At 55.6% G+C, this 23,489-nt stretch overlaps 1 protein-coding gene across 6 annotated transcripts; it reads left to right on the top strand.

Moving 5' to 3' along the window:
* The first annotated feature begins 3 nt into the window (after positions 1-3).
* On the top strand, positions 4-22,925 carry PPP1R16A (protein phosphatase 1 regulatory subunit 16A). Of its 6 annotated transcripts, none has more exons than XM_078352856.1 (13): positions 4-165; positions 10,698-10,875; positions 15,582-15,697; positions 17,314-18,303; positions 19,613-19,683; positions 19,758-19,903; positions 20,887-20,990; positions 21,058-21,182; positions 21,276-21,401; positions 21,479-21,554; positions 21,634-21,763; positions 21,932-22,097; positions 22,327-22,925. In XM_078352856.1, exons 4-13 carry the CDS (start codon positions 18,045-18,047, stop codon positions 22,708-22,710), a joined length of 1,587 nt encoding a protein of 528 aa, XP_078208982.1. In that variant the 5' UTR covers positions 4-165; positions 10,698-10,875; positions 15,582-15,697; positions 17,314-18,044; the 3' UTR covers positions 22,711-22,925. The 6 variants fall into 6 exon arrangements, with proteins under 6 accessions (XP_078208982.1, XP_054102784.1, XP_078208983.1 ...); XM_054246809.2 differs by having other exon boundaries at positions 22,255-22,925; XM_078352857.1 differs by having other exon boundaries at positions 15,582-16,651.
* Positions 22,926-23,489: the final 564 nt, after the last annotated feature.

The raw sequence follows: 23,489 nt of genomic DNA, 5'->3' as shown, positions 1-23,489 counted from the left end.
GGCACTGCGGCTTCCGGCTACAGGTAATGCGGGCCGGAAGTGTAGCGTTGCCATGGCGAGGGCCGGGCGCGGGGCCCGCCCCCGCAGCACCTTTGGGAGCGCGGGGCCCACTGACCCGCGGAAGCCAGCGGACCCACTTGCGCGGCGGCCGGTGCGGGGCGCGAGGTGAGGCGCGGAGTCCCGGGTCCTGTGACGAGAGCGGAGCGAGGGAGAGGGTCCCCGGCTGGGCACAGCGGAAGAATGGGCACTGGGTCGACATCGAGAGAGGGGGCCGGGCCGGGGAAGGATGAGGCTCAGGGGAGGGAGGGAGGAGGAAGCCCAGGGGAGAGAGGAGGCTGCGGAGGGAGGAGGCCAGGGAGGGGCCCTCGGGAGACGCGGCTGCCGTCACGCGGGCGCCCAGGGCACAGGTCCCACCTGGCCGCCTTGGGCGTTGCTGGCTGAGTCCCACGGCAGCAGGTGCCAAGGGACAGGAAAGGCTGGGAGCTGGAGGCTGCTTCGCATTTTGTTCCAAGGTAAAGGTGTGTGGATTCTCCGCAGCCTGCCGGTCAAGTAGACAACTCCGGAATTATCTACATTTTCAGATCAGGAAATCAAGGCCACAGAGAAGGGACTTACCCAAGCTTTGTGGGGGCTTTGGAGCTAGGCTGAAGGAGAAAGTGGAGTCTCTCTGAAGGAAGTTCCTTCAGCTTTCGGGGATTAAAGTGACCTCACTTGCAGTGCTGGGCACCCGGGCCACCCCTCAGGAAATGGGATCAGGGCAAGAATTAACTAAGCAAGCACCCCGCCTGGGAAGGAGTGTCCAGGACTGGTGTGGGCCCCTGTCTGTATCAGAGCGGAGGCCCCGGGCACGACGGGATTAATTTCCATGGGTGCAGAGACGGGTGTGTACAGAGTCACTCTAGGCTTAGGGGAGCCAGAGCAAAGCTGGCCCTCCCCAAAGCTCTGTGCCTTCCTTTTCATCCTGTATCCCTACTTGGGGGTGGAAGTGGAGGCGGGGGTACCGCTGCCTTTTTCAAAGCGTGTCTAGCTCAGCAGTGAGCCCTCCTGGGCGTCTTGGTGCCCCAGTTGCTTCCTGGTCATATTGGGCTTTCCCTGGGAAAAGGGTCTTGCCTGCAGTACCCTGGGCCTCCTGAAGAGGCCTTTGGCAGCGCTGCCTGATTCACCTCGGGGATCCAGAGCCACGACTGTCCCAGAGGAGCTCAGGCGGCGTGGGGCTGGGTTGCCTGAGGAGCTGGGGGCTGCCTAGTAGACCTGCACACCGGCTGACTCCATGCGTGTCCCTGTGGTGGACCTTCAGAGCTCTGCAGGGCTAGCTGCCTGCCCCTGCCCCAAGTCTCCCAGCCTTGAGATGGGATGGTGGAGGCCTTAGGGGTCCTTTCCCCTCCTGGTGTTTGAGCTGGATTTCCTCCCTGTTGGTTGGGACCATCCCTCCTGTCTCTTGATTGCCCTGTCCTGGCCTTATCCCTCACCTGCTTGGGATGTATCTGCACTCCATTTTGCCCCGAGGGTTGCCTGGGTTAGCAAGTACCTAGCAAGGGGGCTCCTCCTGTATGTCTTCACTTTGGGGGTCTATGTCCTGGGGGTTCTTGAACCTCTGGTCTAAATAAGCAGCCAATTGATACAACTCTCCACTGCCTGTAGCTTAGGAACCTCAGTCTCAGCTGATCCCACAGATTACACCAGACCCCCAGCTCCACCCTTGTTCTGCCCCCAGTGTGTCCTGCCCTAGCACTGTGCCACATCTATTCGTTCGCAAAAATGAAAACTGGGTGGCAGTTCCAGGTTCTTCTCTCTCTCATGCCGAGGCTCTGCTGGCACTGGTGCACGCACACCTAAGTGAGGCCTTTTCATCAGACTTGCTCAGCTATGAGCTCAGAGCCTCCCATGTCACATCTGGTGCTGGGACCCCTGGACCACAGGCTCAGCAGCTGTTCACCTGTTCAGCCCATTGCAGTTACTGAGTGTGAGTGCTTCCTGTGAGTCAGGTTCTGAGGATGCAGCAGGTAAACAAACAGTAAGTGACGTGTCAAGAATTAAAACAGGGCAATGAGGTAAGAGAATAACAAGGTAACCACAGAAGAACTCTGAGGAGGTCACACTTCAGATGTTATCTAAGTCCCAAGAAGGAACACGCTATCCTAAGATCTGGTGGAAGAACTTTCCAGACAGAAGGAGCAGCTGATGAAGGTGGGGGTGATGATGAAGCTGGTAGCACCAAATAAATGTGTTAGATCAGGGGTTGGCCAGCTTCTTCTGTCAAGGGCTAGGTAGTAAACATCTTAGGCTTTGCTAACCATGTGCTTTCTGACTTTTTGTTTGTTTGAGATTGAGGCTCATTCTGTTGCCCGGACTGGAGTGTAGTGCGCGATCTCCGCTCACTGTAACCTCTGTCTCCTGGGTTCAAATGATTCTCCTGCCTCGGCCTCCCCAGTAACTGGGATTATAGGTGCATGCCACCATGCCAGCTAATTTTTTATCTGTTTTCTATTTTTTGAGACAGAGTCTCGCTCTGTCACCAGGCTGGAGTGCAGTGTCACAATCTCAGGCCATTTCAACCTCTGTCTCCCAGGTTCAAGCGATTCTTCTGCCTTAGCCTCCCTAGTAGCTGGGACGACAGGCGTGTGTCACCACGCCCAGCTAATTTTTGTACTTTTAGTAGAGATGGGGTTTCACCATGTTGGCCAGGGCGGTCTTGAACTCCTGGCCTTGTGATCCACCCTCCTCGGCCTCCCAAAGTGCTGGGATTACAGGTGTGAGCCACCTCACCCGACCTCCTTTTTCTTTTTGATATGGAGTCTCCCTCTGTCACCCAGGCTGGAATGCAGTGGTGTGATCTCCACTCACTGCAACCTCCAATTCCTGGGTTCAAGCGATTCTCCTACCTTAGCCTCCCGAGTAGCTTGGACTACAGGCATCACCACAATTGGCTAATTTTTTTCTATTTTTAGTAGAGCCGGGGTTTCTCCATGTTGTCCAGCCTGGTCTCGAACTCCCAACCTCAGGTGATCTGCCCAACTCGGCCTCCCAAAGTGCTGGCATTACAGGCATGAGCCACACATCCAGTCTTTTTTTTTTTTTTTTTTTGAGATGGAGTCTTCCTTTGTCTCCCAGGCTGGACTCCAGTGGCGCGATCTTGGCTCACTGCAACCTCCAGCTCCCAGGTTGAAGCAATTTTTCTGCCTCAGCCCCTTGAGTAGCCGGGACTACAGGCATGTGCCACCACGCCCAGCTAATTTTTGTATTTTTAGTAGAGACAGGGTTTTGCCATATTGGCCAGGGCGGTCTTGAACTCCTGGCCTTGTGATCCACCCTCCTCGGCCTCCCAAAGTGCTGGGATTACAGGCGTGAGCCACTATGCTTGGCGTTTTTGTTTGTTTGTTTTTTAAGATGGAGTCTTGCCTGGCACGGTGGCTCACGCCTGTAATCCCAGCACTTTGGGAGGCCAAGGCGGGCGGATCACGAGGTCAAGAGATTGAGACCAACCTGGCCAACATGGTGAAACCCCATCTCTACTAAAAATACAAAAAAATTAGCTGGGCATGGTGGCATGTGCCTGTAGTCCCAGCTACTCAGGAGGCCGAGGCAGGAGAATTGCTTGAACCCGGGAGGCAGAGGTTGCAGTGAGCCGAGGTTATGCCACTCCACTCCAGCCTGGCGCTTGGTGACGGAGTGAGACTCTGTCTCAAAAAAAAAAAAAAAAAAAATACGGAGTCTCTCTTTTGCCCAAGGTGGAGTGCAGTAGTGGGATCTCGGCTCACTACAACCTCCACCTCCTGGGTTCAATTGATTCTCCTGCCTCAGCCTCCCGAGTAGCTGCGACTACAGGCATGTGCCACCATGCCTGGCTAATTTTTGTATTTTTAGTAGAGAAAGGGTTTCACCATATTGGCCAGGCCAGTCTGGAACTCCTGGCCTTGTGATCCGCCTACCTCGGCCTGCCAAACTGCTGGGATTACAGGTGTGAGCCACTGCACCTGTCCTGACCTTGTGGTATCTATCAAAACTCCACAAATCTGCCATTTTGTAAAAAAGCAGCCACAGATAATATGTAGGTGAAAGAACTATGTTGCAACAAGACTTTCTTTCTTTCTTTTTTTTTTGAGACAGAGTTTCGCTGTTGTTACCCAGACTGGAGTGCAATGGCACGATCTCAGCTCACCGCAACCTCTGCCTCCTGGGTTCAAGCAATTCTTCTGCCTTGGCCTCCCGAGTAGCTGGGACTACAGGCACGTGCCACCATGCCCAGCTAATGTTTGTATTTTTAGTAGAGATGGGGTTTCACCTTGTTGACCAGGATGGTCTCGATCTCTTGACCTCGTGATCCACCCGCCTCGGCCTCCCAAAGTGCTGGGATTATAGGCTTGAACCACCACGCCCGACCTGACAGCAAGACTTTCTTTATGAACACTAAAATTTTTTGTTACTTTTGAGACAGAGTCTTGCTCTGTTGCCCAGAAGATCTCTGAGTATCTGGAGTGCAGTGGGACCCTCGGCTCACTGCAGCCTCCACCTTCCACCTTGCAGGTCAGGTGATTCTGCAGCCTCAGCCTCTCGAGTAACTGGGACTACAGGCACCTGCCACCATGCCAGGCTAATTTTGTATTTTTAGTAGAAACAGGGTTTCACCATGCTGGTCAGGCTGGTCTCGAACTCCTGACCTCAGGTGATCCGCCCACCTTGGTCTCCCAAAGTGCTGGTATTATAGGCCTGAGCCACCATGCCCGGCCTGACTACGTGGTTTCTTTCAAAACTCCTCAACTCTGCTATTATGTAAAACAGCCACAGATACCTGAGTTACAGCACCAAAACAAAACAAAACAAAAAAACCGAGCCACAGATAGTGTGTAGGTGAAAGAGCTGTGTTGCAACAAAACTTTATGAACACTAAAATGTGATTTCATGTCCTTTTCATGTGTCAGAAAGTATTCTTTTAGGTTTTTCCCCACTCATTTAAAAATGTAAAAGCCATTCTTCCTGGCACTTTAGGAGGCCAAGGCTGGGACAGGGGGTGGATCATGAGGTCAGGAGTTAGAGACCAGCCTGGCCAATATGGTGAAACCCTGTCTTTACTAAAAATACAAAAATTAGCCAGGCGTGGTGGCACACGACTGTAATCCCAGCTACTCAGGAGGCTGAGGCAGGAGAATGGCCTGAACCCAGGAGGTGGAGGTTGCGGTGAGCGGAGATTGCACCATTGCACTCCAGCCTGTGTAACAAGAGCGAAACTCCGTCTCAAAAAAAAAAAAAAAAAAAAACAAAAAATAAGCCAGGCGCAGTGGTGCAAACCTGTAATCCCAGCTATTTGGGAGGTTGAGATCAGAGAATCACTGGAACCTCGGAGGCAGAGGTTGCAGTGAGCCGAGATCATGCCACTGCACTCCAGCCTGGGTGATAGAGTAAGATTGTCTCAAAAAAAAAAAAATTACACAGCAGGCTATAGTTTGCCCACCCCCTGTGCTAGACATCAAAAATGCTACGCGTAATAACGAATTTAATCCTCCCAGGAATTTAGACCGGGCACAGTGACTCACGCCTGTAATCCCAGCACTTTGGGAGGCCGAGGCCAGCGAATCACAAGATCAGGAGTTCGAGACCAGCCTGGCCAACGTGGTGAAACCCCGTCTCAACTAAACGTACTTAGCTGGGTGTGGCTACGTGTGTCTGTAATCCCAGCTACTCGGGAGGCTGGGACAGGAGAATCACTTGAACCCAGGAGGTGGAGGTTGCAGTGTGCTGAGATTGCACCACTGCACTCCAGCCTGGGCGACAGAGCAAGACTCCGTCTCAGAAAAAAAAAAGTACAGTTTGATGGGTTTTGTAAACATAGTTATAATCGAAATATAGAACATTTTCATTACCCCCAAAAGTTCTGTTATAAAAGTTCCTCTATCGTCAGCCCTTTGCCACACCCAGCCCAGCAACAGGGGCCTGCTTTCTATTACTATAGGTTTGTTGTCCCTTTTTAATAATTTCACACGGCCAGGCGAGGTGGCTCATGCCTGTAATGCTAGTGCTTTGGGAGGCCGAGGCAGGTGGATCACGAGGTCAGGAGATTGAGACCATCCTGGCTAACATGGTGAAACCTCGTCTCTACTAAAAATACAGAAAATTAGCTGGGTGTGGTGACACACACGTATAGTCCCAGCTACTCTGGAGCCTGAGGCAGGAGAATCACTTAAACCTAAGAGGCGGAAGTTGCAGAGATCCTGTCAATGCATTCCAGCTTAGGCGATAGAGTGGGATTCCGTCTTAAAAAAAAAAAAAAGTCACATCAGTGAAGTCACGGAATGAATACTTTTGGGTCTGATTTCTTTCACCAGATGACAATGTTTTTGAGATTCAGGTGGTTATGTGTAATCGTAGTTGATTCTCTTTTTCTTTTTTTTTTTGAAATGGAGTTTCCCTCTGTCGCCCAGGCTGGAGTGCAGTGGTGTGATCTCAACTCACTTTTTTTTTTTAAGTACAGATGGGGTTTCACCATGTTGTCCAGGCTAGTCTCGAACTCCTGACCTCAAGTGATGTGTCTACCTTGGCCTCCGAAAGTGTTGGATTACAGGTGTGAGGACTGCTCCTGGCCAGTTTGTACTTTTCTTTTCTTTTTTTTTTAAGATGGTGTCTTGCACGGTTGCCCAGGCTGGAGTGCAGTGGCACCATCTCGGCTCACTGCAACCTCAGCCTCCCGGGTTCAAGTGATTCCCCTGCCTCAGCCTCCCACATAGCTGGGATTACAGGCACCATGGCCAGCTAATTTTCTGTATTTTTTTTTGTAGAGACAGGGTTTCACTCTTGGTCAGGATGGTCTCAAACCCCTGACCTTGTGATTCGCCCGCCTCGACCTCCCAAAGTGTTGGAATTACAGGCATGAGCCACTGTTCCCGGCCAGTTTTCTTATTTTTTATATTTATTTATTTATTTATTTTGAGATGGAGTCTTACTCTGTTTCCCAGGGTGGAGTGCAGTGGCATAATCTTGGCTCGCTACAGCCTCTGCCTCCCAGGTTCAAGCAATTCTCCCTGCCTCAGCCTCCCGAGTAGCTGGGACTACAGGCACGTGCTACCATGCCTGGCTAATTTTCTGCATTTTTAGTAGAGATGGGGGTTTTGTCATTTTGACCAGGCTGGCCTTGAACTCCTGACTTCAGGTGATCCACCCCCCCCCGCTTCAACTCCCAAAGTGCTGGAATTACAGGTGTGAGCCACTGCACCTGGCCCAGTTTTCATTTATTTTTCATATGTACCTAGAAGTAGGATATGCCTTTATTTTTACGTTGTGTGGCTGTTGGACTTACATTCTGTCTGTAACCATAGTTCACATGTCAGCCTTTCTATCTACAGAGCAAGGCAGTGTGTGTCAATTAGGTTTCCTCATCTGTGGGTCCAGTGTCCCAACTCCTGCCTCCCGCAGATAATATTCTTGGCCAGCTTCAAGTTCAAAGGCTTTCCTCCTGTTTCATACATCATCAGTCTCCTTTATCATGTCGGGGTTTTTTAACTTTGTCATTCTATGTGCTGTGTCCTTCTGTTCTCTTTCTTTCTTTCTTACTTTTTCTTTCTTTCTTTATTTCTTCTCTCTCTCTCTGTCTCTTTCTCTTTCTCTCCTTTCTTTCTTTCTTCGTTCTCTCTCTCTCTCCTTTCTTCTTTCCTCTCTCTCTCTCTTTCTCTATTTCTTTTTTGAGATGGAGTCTCCCTCTGTCACCCATGCTGGAGTGCAGTGGTGAGATCTCGGCTCACTGCAACCTCCGCTTCCTGGGTTCAAGTGATTCTCCTACCTTAGCCTCCAAGTAGCTGAGACTACAGGTGCTGCCACAACTGGCTGATTTTTATATTTTTATAGAGACGGGTTTCACCATATTAGTCATGCTGGTCTTTAACTCTTTATTTCAGGCCACTGCCTTCCAAAGTGCTGGGATTACAGGCATTAGCCATCAAGCCCAGCCTCTTTTTTTTTTTTTTTTTTTAGGAGACAGTCTTGCCGGGCGTGGTGGCTCACGCCTGTAATCCCAGCACTTTGGGAGCCCGAGGTGGGTGGATCATGAGGTCGAGAGATTGAGACCATCCTGGTCAACATGGTGAAACCCCGTCTCTACTAAAAATTCAGAAAATTAGCTGGGCACTGTGGCGCGTGCCTGTAATCCCAGCTACTCAGGAGGCTGAGGTAGGAGAATTGCCTGAACCCAGGAGGCGGAGGTTGCGGTGAGCCGAGATTGCGCCATTGCACTCCAGCCTGGGTAACAGGAGCGAAACTCTGTCTCAAAAAAAAAAAAAAAAGGGAGAGAGTCTTGCTCTGTTGCTCAGTCTGGGGTGCAGTGGTGTGACCAGAACTCACTGCAGACTCAAACTCCTGAGTTCAAGCATTACTCCTGCTTTGGCCTCCCAAATGTTGGGATACAGGTGTGAGCCGCCACGTCCAGCCCTTCCCTGTTTTCTTTTTCTTTGGCCACCTTCCCCTGCTCATCTCTCTGCTCTGCCAGCTCCTGCCATTCTTCCTTCCAACTCCCAGGAATGTGCTAGCTGGCTGTGAACTCTCTCTCCTGGGGATGCCCTCCTCACTCTTATCTTGAGTTTACAGGAGCCTCAGTGGCTTACCGTGGCACCTGTGTGCCCTCGGTTGTCTAGACCCCACACTTCTCTTGTTCTAAGGCTAGGGACCCTCGTGGTCCCTGTGGTGTCTCCTTCCATACTTCCAGGCCCTGTGCCACAGGCACACCCTGTAGGCAGGTCCCCTCCCCAGCACCCCACCAGACCGAGGGTCCATGTCTTTGTCAGGGAGTGAATGCTGAGTCAGAGCAAACCCCGGGGTACAGTGCTGACCCCTCCAAAGCTCACTTTGTTATTTTGGTTTCCTCACCATTGTACTTGAGAGAACTTAGCTGCCATATCTGCTTAGTGGGGGTTGTGGCCCGTTACAGCCATGAAGCTAAATGAGGCTGTTCACAGGGAAGGGTGCTTATGGCCCTGGCTTCTAGAAAGGTGTGATCTGCAGGGGCAGCTGGAAGGCCTCCCTGTGCTCTCTTCCCTCTCTTTTGGTCTAGGGCTGGCTTTTATCTTAATTTCTCATTGAGTCTCTTTTCAAATGCAGATGCCTCAGGCTGCCAGCTTCTTTCATTTAGGCATCTGGGCCTTTGACACCTTGCTGTGAGTTAGTTTATTAGATTTATTTTGGAGCCAGGTGGCTAGGGGAAAGGAAATTGAAGAGGGAGGTGCAGTGCTTCCATCAGTTTCTGGGGAGAGGCCTTCCCTGATTTTCCAGCCCTGGACAGACGTTGCGTGAGAGCTCACGGTTAGTGGGCCAGTCCCTGGTGGGTCCATAGGCATCTGCAGTCCTGGGCTGGAAGCATGATGTGTGCAAACATCCCAATCACCGGATCTGCCCTCCCTCACAGCACTTTAGCCAGGCACCTGTTAATGAGGTAAATAATGTTTTGTGTTTGTAGATGAAAAATAGTGGAATAGTTTCAGTGTCATATGGCTCTGCTGCTAAGTGTCATGCAGTGGGAGTCTGAGGAGCGTTGAGATCACTGAGAAAGAGGCCGGGAATGGTGGCACATGCTTGTAATCCCAGCACTTTGGGAGGCTGAGGAGGGCAGATCAACTAAGATCGGAGTTCAAGACCAGCCTTGCCGACATGGTAAAACTCCCTCCGTACTAAAAATGCAAATATTAGGCCGGGCACGGTGGCTCAAGCCTGTAATCCCAGCACTTTGGGAGGCCGAGGCGGGTGGATCACGAGGTCGAGAGATCGAGACCAACATGGTCAACATGGTGAAACCCCGTCTCTACTAAAAATACAAAAAATTAGATGGGCATGGTGGCACGTGCCTGTAATCCCAGCTACTCAGGAGGCTGAGGCAGGAGAATTGCCTGAACCCAGGAGGCGGAGGTTGAGGTGAGCCGAGATTGCGCCATTGCACTCTAGCCTGGGTCACAAGAGCGAAACTCAGTCTCAAAAAAAAAAAAAAAAAAAAAAAAAATGCAAATATTAGCTGGGTGTTGTGGCACATACCTGTAATCCCAGCTACTCAGGAGGCTGAGGCAGGAGAATCATTTGAACCCAGGAGCCTTAGGCTGCAGTATTTCATGCCCATGCAGGTGCTTTGGGATGAACTTCCTAGGGTTGGGCTGGGAGAAGGTGAGTACACATTGTGCCCTGGAGGACACTCATATCCTCCCTGCTGACCCCATCACCACTCCCTCATCCAGCCACCAGTTCCCCGAAACTGCTGCTTTGAAATAGTTCATTCCCTGTATGTAGGAAACTTACTGCTGGGGCCTCCCTCCCAGAGCTTCCTGCGGTTGCAGAGGCCCCTCCAGAGCCTCTTCTTCTGCCCTGGGTGCCCCCATGCCTTCCGTGCCAACTGCAGGTGCTGATGCACACCTGTAGCTCAGCTCCAGTCCACAGGCACAGGCTGCATAAGGGGAGGGTCTCCTCCACTGCCTCTTCCCACACACAGCCAGACCATCGCAAATGGAGCCTCCTCTCCAGCAGTCATTAACCCACTTTGTGGCTAGTGCTGCCCTTGTCACGTTTTGGGAGGTCTCTAGGCATTTGGCTTCTTTTCAGAATGGACCATGCGGGCCATAGGGAGCCTTGGGCCTGAGCTTGTCTACTCCTTAGCCACACTGAACTGTGCCTGCCTTGCCAGCACCTGCCTGGCTCCCTCGGTCCTTCACAAAGACTCACGAAGGCCCCTTTTCCAGGTGCTGGCATTCGGGCAAGGAGTCCTAGAAGAGAGGCCTTCAGATTCTGCTCTCAGCAAGCCTGTCATCTAGTGGAAGAGACTGGCCGGGACACACACCCACGTGTGGATGCTGCTGTGGGTTGGCAGCAGGGCTCAAGAGTGTGCCGTCAGGCACGTGAATGGTTGAGTCTTCAAAGGTGAGCTGCTGGGGCTGGGCGTGATGGCTCACGCCTGTAATCCCAGCACTTTGGGAGGCCAAGGCAGGCAGATCACCTGAGGTCAGAAGTTCCAGACCAGCCTGGCCAACATGGCGAAACCCCGTATCTGCTAAAAATACAAAAATTAGCCAGTGTGGTGGTGCACGCCCGTAATCCCAGCTACTTGGGAGGCTTAGGCAGGAGAATTGCTTGATCCTGGGAGGTGGAGTTTACAGTGAGCGAAAAATCACACCACTGCACTCCAGCCTGGATGACAGAGCAAGAGTCTATCTCAAAAAACAAAAAAGGTTAGGTGCTGTTTGCCCAGCCAGGGGTCGGGGAGAGACCAGCAATCTGGCTGGAGAAGCTTCTCACCTAGCCCTCCAGGTGAACAGTGAACAGTCACTCTGGCAGGACATCCAGCACTGGGGTGGGTTATAGCTGAGGTGAGGCATGTCTGCATAGCCTGCTGCACCCTCAGAAGGTCAGCAGTCTTGAGAGTCTAGCACTGCAGTCACTGACCCCCAGAAAGCCTCTCTGTCCATGCAAATAAGTCTGGCCAGGGATGGTGATGCATGCCTGTAATCGCAACAGTGGGTGGCTGAGGCAGGAGGATTGCTTCAGCCCAGAAGTTTGAGACCAATCTGGGCAACATAGGGAGACCCCAACTCTACACACACACACACACACACACACACACACCCCAAAGACAACAACAAATTAGCTGGGTGTGGTGGCATGGACCTATAATCCCAGCTACTGGGGAGGCTGAGGTGGGAGGGTGGCAGGAGCCCAGAAAGCTGAGGTTGCAGTGAGCGGTGATTGCATCATTGCACTCCAGCCTGGGACAGAGCAAGACCCTGCCTCAGAAAGAAACACACAAAACAGAATCAAATAAATAAGTCTGTGTATGTAACACCTTTCGCTGGGGTTCTGGCAGCCTCTGCACCACTGCCAACATGTCATAGCCCTTCTCCCATGGGCACTGAGACCTACCTACTCTTGTTAGCAAATGTGTATGTATAGATGTTATTTATTTTTTTGAGACAGAGTTTCGCTCTGTTGCCCAGGCTGGAGGGCAGTGGGGTGATCTTGGCTCACCACAACCTCGCCTACCGGGTTCAAGCAATTCTCCTGGCTCAGCTGCCCAAGTAGCTTGGATTACAGGCATGCGCAACCATGCCCAGTTATTTTTGTATTTTTAGTAGAGACGACATTTCTCCATGTTGGTCAGGCTGGTCTCGATCTCAGGTGATCCATCCACCTCACCCTCTCAAAGCAGGAATTACAGGCGTGAGCCTCCATGCCCAGCCGTATAGATGTTATTTTATAGACTGGCTACATATTTATTTTTCCCAGAACGATGGGCATCTAGGTAGTTTCCCATTTTTTTGCCCTGTATCTCAGATATTGCTACAGATAAAATCAAATCTGGCTGGGTGTGGTGGCTCATACCTGTAATCCCAGCACTTTGGAAGGCGAAGGCAAAAAGATCACTTAAGACCAGGAGTTCCAGACCAGCCCAGGCAACATAGGGAAACACTGTCTCTACAGAACAAAAAAGTTAGCCAGGTGTGGTGGTACCCACCTGTGGTCCCAGCCTGGGAGGCCAAGGTGGGAGGATAGCTTGACCTTGGGAGGTGGAGATTGCCTTAGCCATGATTGCACCACTGCACTACAGCTTGGGCAACAGAGCGAGAGACCCTGTCTCTTGAAAAAATAGTAATAAAAGATAAAATAAACAACAATAAAACAACCAAGTCTCTTGGTTATAAGTTACAGAAACCAATTCCAGCAAGCCTAAGCATAACAGGGACTAAAGCCCCTGGGACCAGCTGTCGGGCAGGCGGTGCAGGGTGCTGGGCCAACCTGGCACTACTGGGGCTCCTGCACCGACTGCCCAGTTGCTGCCCACTGCACTGTGGCACTGGGGCTTTCGCCCTGTGATGTACGGCCAGAAGGCAGGCGGGCTCACTTCTCTCGGCCTCTGCAACACCCTCAGTCCCTGTGGCTGACTAGCCCTGGGGGTTTTAGTAGGGTGGGGTCCTAGAAGTGGGGCTGTCAGAAGGTGCAGATTTTACGTTTGGAGGTGTGCCTTACTCACGTGCACTGTACCCGTGTACCTGTGAGTGTGGGAGCCTGCAGCAGATCTCCGGCCCTCTGCTCTGCCTGCAGAAGCAAGCTTGTGGCTCCCCATCCTCTTTCTGCACCCTTCTCAGAGTTTCTCTGAGACTCTTCCTTCCCCTGCCCCTTTCTTCTCTTTTCTTTCTCTGAATGGCATATGGCCTCTACCTGTCCCTTGTCCCCATCTCTGGGTGAATTGAGTGACACCACCCCTCAGGCTCTGGGCTCTTGCCTTACCAGGGACACTGGGAGGTGGCTGTGGTGAAGTAGTGACTGGACCAGCTCTGGGTTTAAGCTTGGCCTCTGTCTCCCCATGTGTAAGATGGGGATGATGGCAGGGGGTGAAGGGCAAGGCTCATGGCTGTAGAGAGGGCACTGAGGCTCTCAGGCCTGAAGCTGTCTTCATGGGGGCTACTGGGAGGTTTGGCTGGGTCTCTGTGTAGGGTCCAGCCCTACAGGGTTGTGTGTCCCTCCTGGCTGGTGTGGAGACAAGAAATTATAGAAATAAAAGGCACAAGACACAGAGATCAAAAAAGAGTTTGGGCCGGAGGTCCACTGCTACCCAGATCGCGGAAACAAGCAGTGGCCCCCAAATGCCAGGATGCTCTCAATAATTGAATTGCAAATCTGGGGGCAGGGAAGGTAGGGCGTGGCCTTGGTGGTTGGTGACTGGAGGCAGGGTAAAATAGGGCATGGCATACAGGTGGGAGCTCAGGGATTTTTGGCACCCGAAGTGAGGCAAGGAGCATAAGGCATCAGCACTTTTTCCATATGTATCAAGAAAGAACAAAAACATTAGGATTTATATGGCTGTCACTGATTATCTTTTCTAAGAAAAAAGCACCCAGGTGCAGAAGCAGAACATGAGAGTGGACCTGGAACGTGACCGCTGAGGCACAGCCTCACACAGAGAGAGTTGAGCCCCGGAGGTCTGTGGTCCCCTGACAGCCGTCAGGCCTAGTGCAAGAGCTTGGAGAAGCGGAGTTTTCCCCTAACTTCCCCAGGAAGGAGACGTCTCAGCCATCTTGGACATCTCCTCCCCTAGCTGGCTAAACAGCGGGGCTTTCCCAGCGCTGGCGCTGCCGCACAGCCGAGGCCCTCCAGGAGCCCTTACGTGGGCGTCACAGAGGGTTTAGAGCAGCCTGCCTTAGTGTCATTCATTTCACAATGTCACCCCAGGTTCACAGTTCCGACCTGAGAGGCATTGGTAAAGGAATTAAGATCACCCACGAATGACTAATATCACCTACGAATAACTAATAACTACTACGTTTATATTTTTAATTACTTTCTTCTTCGTTATTTATATAGAAATAGTCTGAGGCTTTTTGCTCCTGCCTCAGGGCTTATGGGGTCTTTTCCCTACACCTCTGTGCCCTGCTGGGCCTCCCTTCCTGAAGCCACGTGGCCCAGGGGTATGCAGGCTGTGAGGGGACAGTGCCCAGGATCCTGCATGGAGTTCCTCCCGCCTGGTTCCCACATTCATGTGTAGCTGGTCTGGTCTTTTAGCTGAGAACTGGAATGAACTGACCAGGTTATCTGACATTCCAGGGAGGCTTGGGGAAAGGTTTATGGAGTAGAGGGAGCCACGCTGACCAGCCTCCTCAGCCTGGGTGTGTCCATTTGTTGGGACTACAGAGCCGGCCACCCAGCCTTCATGGCTCAGCCAAGGGGCAAGTCGTCTCAGCTCTGTTGGGCTGTTCTGTTCATGGCTGTCTTATGGCAAGGAGGAGTGGACAAAGCTTGGTGAAGTTCAGCTGGGGCAACCAAGATTCAGATAGGCAGGAGACAGCCTTTCCTCCTGGAGCCCTCAGGCCACTGCTGCGTGCCTTCAGCCCGCCCCTTCCTTCTGAGGCTGGCTTCTGGGCAGGGAGGCCAGAGGGGCGGATGCTTAGGGTCAGTTTGAGGGGCGCTGGGCACTGGGATACCCCCTGGCATGGGGTACCCGCTGTGGGGGGCCCTGGGACTTCTTGGGCTCACTTTGGGCACCTCTTTTTCTCTTAGAGGAGACAGTTGGGCCCTTAAGCAGGGCAGAAACCTGGCCAGGGTCCCACGGAGACTTCGGGCAGCTTCTAGCTAGGAAGGTGGGCCTGCCAGCGTGGGGGCCAAGTGCCCTGTGAGCCTTGGTGAGGTGGGGGAGGTAGAGCCTTCCAGCCTGTGAGCTTCCCTCTGCAGCCAGAGGGGCTGGGGGCGGGGGCTCCCATTGTCCAAATACTGTTCTCTGACGAATTTTCACAGATTCGCCCCAATGAGAGACAGGCCTTCTGTCAGAAGCACAGCCGCTGTGCTCAGACTTTCTCTTCTGTAGGACACAGGCATCAGAACATCTCTTTTCCTTACATTATTTATTTATTTATTTATTTTTTCTCTCATATTATTTTAATTATTTTTTAATAATATAACTTGAGATGGGGTCTCGTTTTGTTGCCCAGGCTGGTCTTGAGCTCCTCTGCTCAGGCGACAAAGTGTTGGGATTACAGGTAGGTGCCACCATGCCGGGCCCATCTTTTTTTCTATAAAATGCTGGGGACTGTAGGTGATGTCTGTTAAATCTTTTTTTTTTTTTTTTTTTTTTGAGACAGGATCTTGCTGTTTCCCAGGTTGGAGTGCAGTGGTCTGATCTCAGCTCACTGTAGCCTCTACCTCCCCGGTTCAAGAGATCCTCCTACCTGAACCTCCCCATGAGCTGGTACCACAGGTGCACACACCACCATATCCAGCTAATTTTTAAATTATTTTGTAGAGACAGGGTCTTACTCTCTTGCCCAAGCTCGTCTTCAACTCCTGGGTTCCCGTGATCTTACTACCTTGGCCTCCCAAAGTGCTGGCATGAGCCACTGTTCCCTGACTGTTAAACCTTCCTGTGGCTGGAGACAGATGGGGCTGGGCAAGGGCAGCCTCCCTTGCTCTTGGCTTGTGATCTCTTTGGGTTTGGGTGAGTAGCTATTGCCCAGGTGGGTTCTTGGCAGGCCCAGAGATGCCAATGACAGAGGGGTGAGGATCTCACTTTGCCAGCCCTGTTGGGAAGAGGGTGTGGGCTGTGGGTGGCTGGCAGGGAGGGATGGCTCCATGCCAGATATGGTCTGCCTCCAGTCCTTATGGATGGGAGCTGGCAGGATGCATGCAGGACTGGCTCTCCCACCTCTCTGGTACCCATGCTGTGTCTCTAGAGGGCAAGGGGAGGACCTGGGAGCCTGGGCAGGGTGTCTGGCCAGTGCGTATGTGCCCTGGCCTCTGTAGTCTGCAGATCTGGCCAGGATTGGGAGCAGGTTGCTCGGAGGGAGAGTCACTGCTTGGAAAAGTGCTTTACCTGGCAGACAGCAAGCCAGGCTGGGGCTACTGGCCTTATTGGCCATGTCCTTAAGAAGCCTCTGAGGCCAGGCTCGCAGAGGGAGAATATGTCTGCAGTGGGCTAAACCTGTAAAGTGGGGCTCCCAGATAAATTGGGGGCCCTTGAGCAGGAAGGACCTGACTGGCTTAATCTGACCTGGCCCAGGACAGTCCCCTTCCTGAAAGAAGGGGGCAGTCTCTGAAACCCCTGGCTGCAGGTCCAGCAATGGAGTTGGGTCTGTGTGTGAATGGCAATGAGACCTGGCTGGGTGGAGAATGGGACTCCTGGCAGTCATCTGCAGAAGACGGAGCACTTTCTGAGGTGCGGCCCATGGCCAGCCCAGCACCCACACTTGGTGTATTGGGCAGGACTAGGGCCATAGCAGGTACACAGGCAGGGTTGTGTCCCAGCCAAAGCTGCCTGCCTGCCTGTCCCCATACGCATAAGCCAGGCAGCCGGTAGGGGCATTTATTGCAGCCCAGGATGGCTGAGGCATTGTGGGACCCCAGCAAGGAAGAGGTGTAGATGCTGGGCGGTGAGAGGCTGGGGTGTTGGTCAGGACAGGCTGAGGCCCCGGAGGCAGGGCCTGCACTTGAAGGCAGTAGCCTGCAGAACCCTCATGGGTGTCCCAGGAGACTCGCCCTGCCCAGCCTGAGGGCAGTGTCTGGCCCTGGAGGAACAGCCTAGCAGTGACTGCCTTGCTGGGATGGGCAGCCCTTTCTGGAAAGGGTGGGTGGGAGGAGACTGACATGCCTTTCCCCACCCCTCTGAGTGTGGGGCAGGATGGGGCAGAGCAGCTCCCAGTATCCCCAGGATTGTTGCCCTGCAGTGCTCTCTTTGGACAGAGGGTGAGCCTCACACAGGGCAGTGCCTGAGTCGGCTGGAAGCTTGGTCTCACCTGAGGCCCAGGACAGGTGCTCCCCCAGGGCCGCTCTGCCTCGAGCCGGCCTTGATAATGTGCTTCCTTGTTCCCCACTTCCCAGGTGTGCAGCTGCCGGAAGAGGAGGTGCTCATGAAGACGCTGTCGGCTGGCCCCCTGTGCCCTTGGTGCCCCGGCTGCCTTGAGAGCCTCACCCCTGGACCCTGGGGCCAGGACTCCAGGACTCTGACCACCTGCCCTCCCGAAGCCTCCCTGGCTGCGCCTCCTCATTAGCACTGATCTCAGGACACAGGGGACACAGCTGGGAGGTGTTGCGGGGCTGGGCCATGGCTGCCCCCAGGCCCTACCCAGACTCCTGAGCCTAGAAGGTGAAAAGAGGGCTCTCAGGGACTCTCAGGGGCTCGCTGCTGATTGGCCCTGCCCTCCCTTCCCCCTCAGCAAGGTGCCAGGAAGCTGGAACTTTGTTATCTGGGTAATTAGCTTCAGACCCTGGACTGAGGCCAGCCAGGTCTCGGGGCTGCTTCCCACAGGCTGTGCACCCTGACCCCTGGAGGGAGGTGAGGCGCTGCTGGTCGACAGCTGGAGGCCAGCCTGGGGATCGGGTTCGGGGTGCCCTTCCACGCTGCCCTCCCTGCCCTGACCCACATCCCCAGGGCTGCCTGGGCCTGGTTATCGTGTGGGGCCTCCTGACCCAGCCAAGAGCACAGAGCTTTGGGAAGGGGATGCCCCCAAGAGTGTCAGTCCAGTCAGCTGCCCCACCCCTCAGGCCCAGCCTGGCCCCCAAGCTCCCCACTCTGGTGCCCCGAGCAGCCCCGTGGGCAATCAGCCCCCGCCATGGCCGAGCACCTGGAGCTGCTGGCAGAGATGCCCATGGTGGGCAGGATGAGCACGCAGGAGCGGCTGAAGCACGCCCAGAAGCGCCGTGCCCAGCAGGTGAAGATGTGGGCCCAGGCTGAGAAGGAGGCCCAGGGCAAGAAAGGTCCTGGGAAGCGCCCCCAGAAGGAGGCAACTGACCGAGGGCCCCGGAAGCAGGTCCTCTTTCCTCCCAGTGTTGTCTTTCTGGAGGCTGCTGCCCGAAATGACCTAGAGGAAGGTGAGTGTGGTTGAGCCCCAGGGCAGCTCCCTGAAGGCAGCCTGCTCCCTGCCACCAGGTGCCATCTCACGCCAAGGCTGGGGGCTGGGCCCATCCACAGCTCCTGGGCTCCAGCCCCCAGATCTTGCCTGGTCTCTTCAGGCTGGGTGGCCCAGGGTCCCCCTGTCAGGCAAGCAGTGGGCAGCCCTGAAGTCAGCCCATGCTGGGACAGCTGTCTTTTAGGTGGGGGCTGCATGCAGAGGGGGTCCTGCTGTGAGGTGAGCCAAGGCCATGGGGTGGAGCCCCAGGAGCCCGCAGAAGCACCCAGTGTGGGGTCCAGCAGGAGCAGGGGTGGCCGGTAGTCATTACTGCCTCTTGCAAGGCTGCTGGGATGCTCAGGAGAGTCCTGGTCTCCATCTCTATAAAGTAGGGTGGTACCACCCGCCTCTGGGTTAGAGAGCCAGGCCCTGGGTAGGCACAGAGCCCATGCTGGTGGGCTCCCTCTCAATGCCTGCCCCAGGCTCTGCTTTTGACTGTCTTCCTCACCTGTGTCCCACGCTTCTTGCAGCCCCAGCTGTGTGGGTTCCACTTCTGGTGCTGTGGGGTCTGGGAGGAAGAGGCACTGTGGTGGCCTTTGAGATGCCTTCCTGCCTCCCTCCAGGGCAGAGAGTAAGGAGTAGCTGGTAGTTCCTGGCCTGCATCTTCCTATGTGGACAGGAGGCAGAGGGAAGAGGCAGAGGGTGTCATGGTGCCACAGGGAGCCATGGGAAGGCGTGGAGCCCTCCTACTGCACCCCAGGCACTGTCAGGGAGGACACTGGTGACAAGCGAGAGCCTGGGCTTGAGCTGGGATCTCTGAAGGGGAGAGGAGCCTCGGGTCAGGTCCTGGAGGACTGGGGGAGATGGTGAACACAGGGCTGGGCTGGTTGTTGGGGAGATACTGAGGGAGCTACCAATTCATGTGAATAATGCCTCCCCAGCCCAAGGCACTGCCTGGCTGTGGTAGCCTTTCTCAGGTGGAAGGGAGGTGTGGGACTGTGGGAGGGCTCTTCTCACATCGGAGGAGGGCCTGTTCTGGGTGTTGGGAGGTTGGAGCACGTCCACAAAGGGCCTGCAGGTGGTTGGAGGCAGAGAGCTTCTGGGAGTGCAGCTGGTCTGAGGCAAGCAGATGCCTGGTGTTCCTTCCCCCACCCCTGGGATCTGGTGTGCCTCCTGCCCTGTCTTCCTTGTCCTTTCCCAAGTCCTGGCCTGAAGCACAGTTGACTCTAGTACTCTAGGCCCAGGCCTGACCAGGGACAGGACCCTGTCCTCACCTCACCACCATTTTGCAGTCCGCCAGTTCCTTGGGAGTGGGGTCAGTCCTGACCTGGCCAACGAGGATGGCTTGACGGCCCTGCACCAGGTCAGCCCGCACTGGGTGTGGGCGGGGCAGGGGTGGCCCCAACGCTCTGGCCGCTCATGCTGCATGGTTTCCAGTGCTGCATTGATGACTTCCGAGAGATGGTGCAGCAGCTCCTGGAGTCAGGGGCCAGTGTCAATGCCTGCGACAGTGAGTGCTGGACACCTCTGCATGCTGCGGCCACCTGCGGCCACCTGCACCTGGTGGAGCTGCTCATCTCCAGGTAGGGCCGGCTGGGTGCCTGTGGCAGGGAGGGGCTTTCTCTCAGATGGCAGCTTGGGGGACTCCTCTTGGGCAGTATTCCTGGCTCTCAGCCTCCTGTGTTCCTGCCTTCACCTTTGCTGACCCTGCCTGTGTCCTGCATGGAGAGCAAGGCCTGGGGCCCCAGGGAAATGAGCATGTGCCCAGGGCAGCGTTGCCTACCCAGCATGCGTCATCCTGCAGAGAGGGCAGGCCTTGGGCCCCCACAGGGTGTGCACAGAGAAATACTTTGGTCAATGAGGAGGACTAAACTGGTAAGGAGGGAAAGCAAGTGAAGAAGCCAGGTGGCTTGGGAGGAGAGGATACATGGGCATAGGTAGGGCCTTTACCTTTAACACAGAGGGAGGTAGAGCAGGGAGGGTGGTGGCCTCACCAGGGTCCACAAGCCTCCTTGCTTCCTTCCCCTTCACTCCAGGTTTCTGTAGTGGGAAAGGTCAGGGGGCTGCAGTCATTCTCGAGTGCCCCTATGGGGCAGGTGGGGATGTGGGGTGTGCACAGACAGGCCTGTTCCTCTACTGCACACGGGCACGCCCTCAGTGTCCTGGGCTCCTGTTTGCCACCCTCCTTCCCTAGGTCATGTTTCCTGCAGCCCTCTTGGTGTGGTGGCCTGGTCCTGTGCCCCCACCACTCTGTGCTCACTAGGGTGCCTGGGGTCCCTGCTCCCGTAACAGGCAGGCACATAGTGCCCATTTATGTGGGCACTGCTGTCCCTGGAGGTGCCAGGAACCTGGAGGCCAGATGGGTACAGACTGCAGAAGGCCTGTCTAGGACTAAGGGGCAGCCGATGGGCTCCAAGGCCACCTCTCCCAGCAGTAGGTGGACCGGGTGCCTTCTCCACGGCTGCCCCATGCCTCCTGAGGGGCAGCCCTGGGAACCTCTCCAAGTGAAGAGCCTGGCGCATGGGGAAGGGCCCTGTGCCCAGCACTCCCTGCATCTCCCTTGCAGTGGTGCCGATCTCCTGGCAGTCAACACTGATGGGAACATGCCTTATGACCTGTGTGATGATGAGCAGACGCTGGACTGCCTGGAGACTGCCATGGCCGACCGTGGTAGGTGCGGCGCTGTGGCTGTGGGAGGGCTCCCGGGCGCACTCCTTCTGAGCCTGCCACCTCACAGGCATCACCCAGGACAGCATCGAGGCCGCCCGGGCCGTGCCGGAACTGCGCATGCTGGACGACATCCGGAGCCGGCTACAGGCCGGGACAGACCTCCATGCCCCCCTGGACCATGGGGCCACACTGGTGAGGGCTGGGGGTGAGAGGCGCAGGGGGCTGGGGGCCTTGCTACTTGGAGTGGGGGCAGGGGGCTGAATTCAGGCCGGGCGCTTCCTGCAGCTGCACATCGCAGCAGCCAACGGGTTCAGCGAGGCGGCCGCCCTGCTGCTAGAGCACCGAGCCAGCCTGAGCGCCAAGGACCAAGACGGCTGGGAGCCGCTGCACGCTGCAGCCTACTGGGGCCAGGTGAGTGCAGGCGAGAACAGGCGGGAAGGGGCTTCCTGGAAGCTCAGCCTTCTCCAGCTCCTGCTGGCCGCCCACAGGTGCCCCTGGTGGAGCTGCTAGTGGCGCATGGGGCCGACCTGAACGCAAAGTCCCTGATGGACGAGACACCCCTTGGTGAGCTTGTGGGGCCCATCTCCACCCGGGGGAGGGGACAGGCAGGGAGAGCGCCCTGACGCCTGCGCCCACTTCTCAGATGTGTGCGGGGACGAGGAGGTGCGAGCCAAGCTGCTGGAGCTGAAGCACAAGCATGATGCTCTCCTGCGCGCCCAGGGCCGCCAGCGCTCCTTGCTGCGCCGCCGCACGTCCAGCGCAGGCAGCCGCGGGTGAGCACCGCCCCCAGCAGGCCCCGCCCCAGGCCTGTCCTCTAAGACGTCAGCCTCCCTGGCGGAGTGCCAGTCGAACTAGTCCAAGGAGGCAGAGTCCAAAGGGGCAGGCAGGGTTCTCCTGGCACTCTCCTTCCCCTTACCCTCCTTCTCCTCCCTTCTCCCCAGGAAGGTGGTGAGGCGGGTGAGCCTGACCCAGCGCACGGACCTGTACCGCAAGCAGCACGCCCAGGAGGCCATCGTGTGGCAACAGCCACCGCCCACCAGTCCGGAGCCGCCCGAAGACAACGATGACGGCCAGACTGATCCTAAGCTCAGGTCGCCGCCCCCAGAGGTGAGTACCTGTCCCTGCTCAGCCCAGCGCAGGGATGGGCCTGGCTCCGCCCTGGTTCTCTCTTGGCTTGTGTGCGGGCCTCCTGCCTGTTCGGGATGGTGCCCTGCAGAGGCTAACTGCTACCCCACCTCCTCTCTGACCCTTCATGACCATACAGCCTGAATCCAAGGCCCGGGAAGTGGGAGGAGCCCCTGGTGGCCTCTGGGACCTTCACTGCCCCTGCCCGCAGGACGACAACCCCGAAGTGGCTAGGCCGCACAATGGCCGAGTAGGGGGTTCGCCAGCCCGGCATCTGTACTCCAAGCGACTAGACCGGATTGTCTCCTACCAGCTGAGCCCCCCAGACAGCGCCACCCTCCACGCCCTGGTCCACAACAAGGCCCACCACACCCTGGCTGACCTGAAGCGCCAGCGAGCTGCTGCCAAGCTGCAACGAACCCCACCTGAGGGGCCCGAGAGCTCCGAAGCCACTGAGCCTGGCCTGCCTGGTGACATGGAGACCCCCCAGCCTGACTGTGGCATCAGGGCAGGCGGGGACCCACCCCTGCTCAAGCTCACGGCTCCAGCGGTAGAGGCACCTGTGGAGAGGAGGCCATGCTGCCTGCTCATGTGAGGCCATTGCTCAGTGTGCAGGGTCCCTGTCCCAGGCACAGCCCAAGGCTGCCTCCCCACGGTGCACATGGTCCAGTGCTGCAGGAGGGCAGCACAGAGCCCCAGCTTCTGGGCAGGACACTGGCCCCTCTCAGGGCAGAAGACATGCCTGGGGACATCTGGCTGCAAAGACTATTTTTATCCTGCGACTGTTGATAAAGGGCTGTTTGCCATGGAGCCTTGTTGTGTGTCTCAGCTGGGCCACGGCCCCATGGTGGGGAGTGGGTTATGCTGTTTGGTTGGGTTGCCAGCCGTGCTGTGAGCACAAGGCCTGTAGGTGCATGCTGGGGCATGTGGCAGCCCCAACCGTGTGGGAGTGAAGCCCACGGCCACTGGGCCAGAAGCCCGGACCTCACCCACTCCTTCCCATGCTCAGCCTCCTGGAGTCTCCTCCGTAACCCTTTGGTTTCCTGAGAGGAGCAAGGTGCTTTGAAGGAGCCTCCATGGTGGCCAGGGCTGAGGGTGTATGCTAAGTGGGCGGAGGGTGGGAGTCCCAGGGACCATGGCCCGGAAAGGGAGGTGGTGTTTTCCACAGACTCTTGTTCTAGAGCCAGAGGGGCAAAACAAGCACGAGGCTGCATCAGAAGCTCCCTCGGTGGGGAGGGGGGTTGTGGGTCCCCAGTTCCTGGCATGCAGCCTGGGGGGGTTGTGGGTCCCCAGTTCCTGGCATGCAGCCCGGGGGGTGTTGTGGGTCCCCAGTTCCTGGCATGCAGCCCGGGGGGTGTTGTGGGTCCCCAGTTC

The sequence above is a fragment of the Callithrix jacchus genome, chromosome 16, assembly GCF_049354715.1.
Source record: "Callithrix jacchus isolate 240 chromosome 16, calJac240_pri, whole genome shotgun sequence".
NCBI lineage: Eukaryota > Metazoa > Chordata > Mammalia > Primates > Cebidae > Callithrix > Callithrix jacchus.
Note: the sequence above shows the minus strand (reverse complement) of the source record. Positions and strands in the feature narration are given on the sequence as shown.

Bases quoted from the DNA above. Each gene is read 5' to 3' on its own strand.
- PPP1R16A (XM_017965498.4), top strand. From the start codon at position 18,045: ATGGCCGAGCACCTGGAGCTGCTGGCAGAGATGCCCATGGTGGGCAGG. The intron at 19,684-19,757 runs GTCAGCCCGCAC...CATGGTTTCCAG, and splicing joins GCTTGACGGCCCTGCACCAG to TGCTGCATTGATGACTTCCG. The intron at 20,991-21,057 runs GTAGGTGCGGCG...GCCACCTCACAG, and splicing joins GACTGCCATGGCCGACCGTG to GCATCACCCAGGACAGCATC.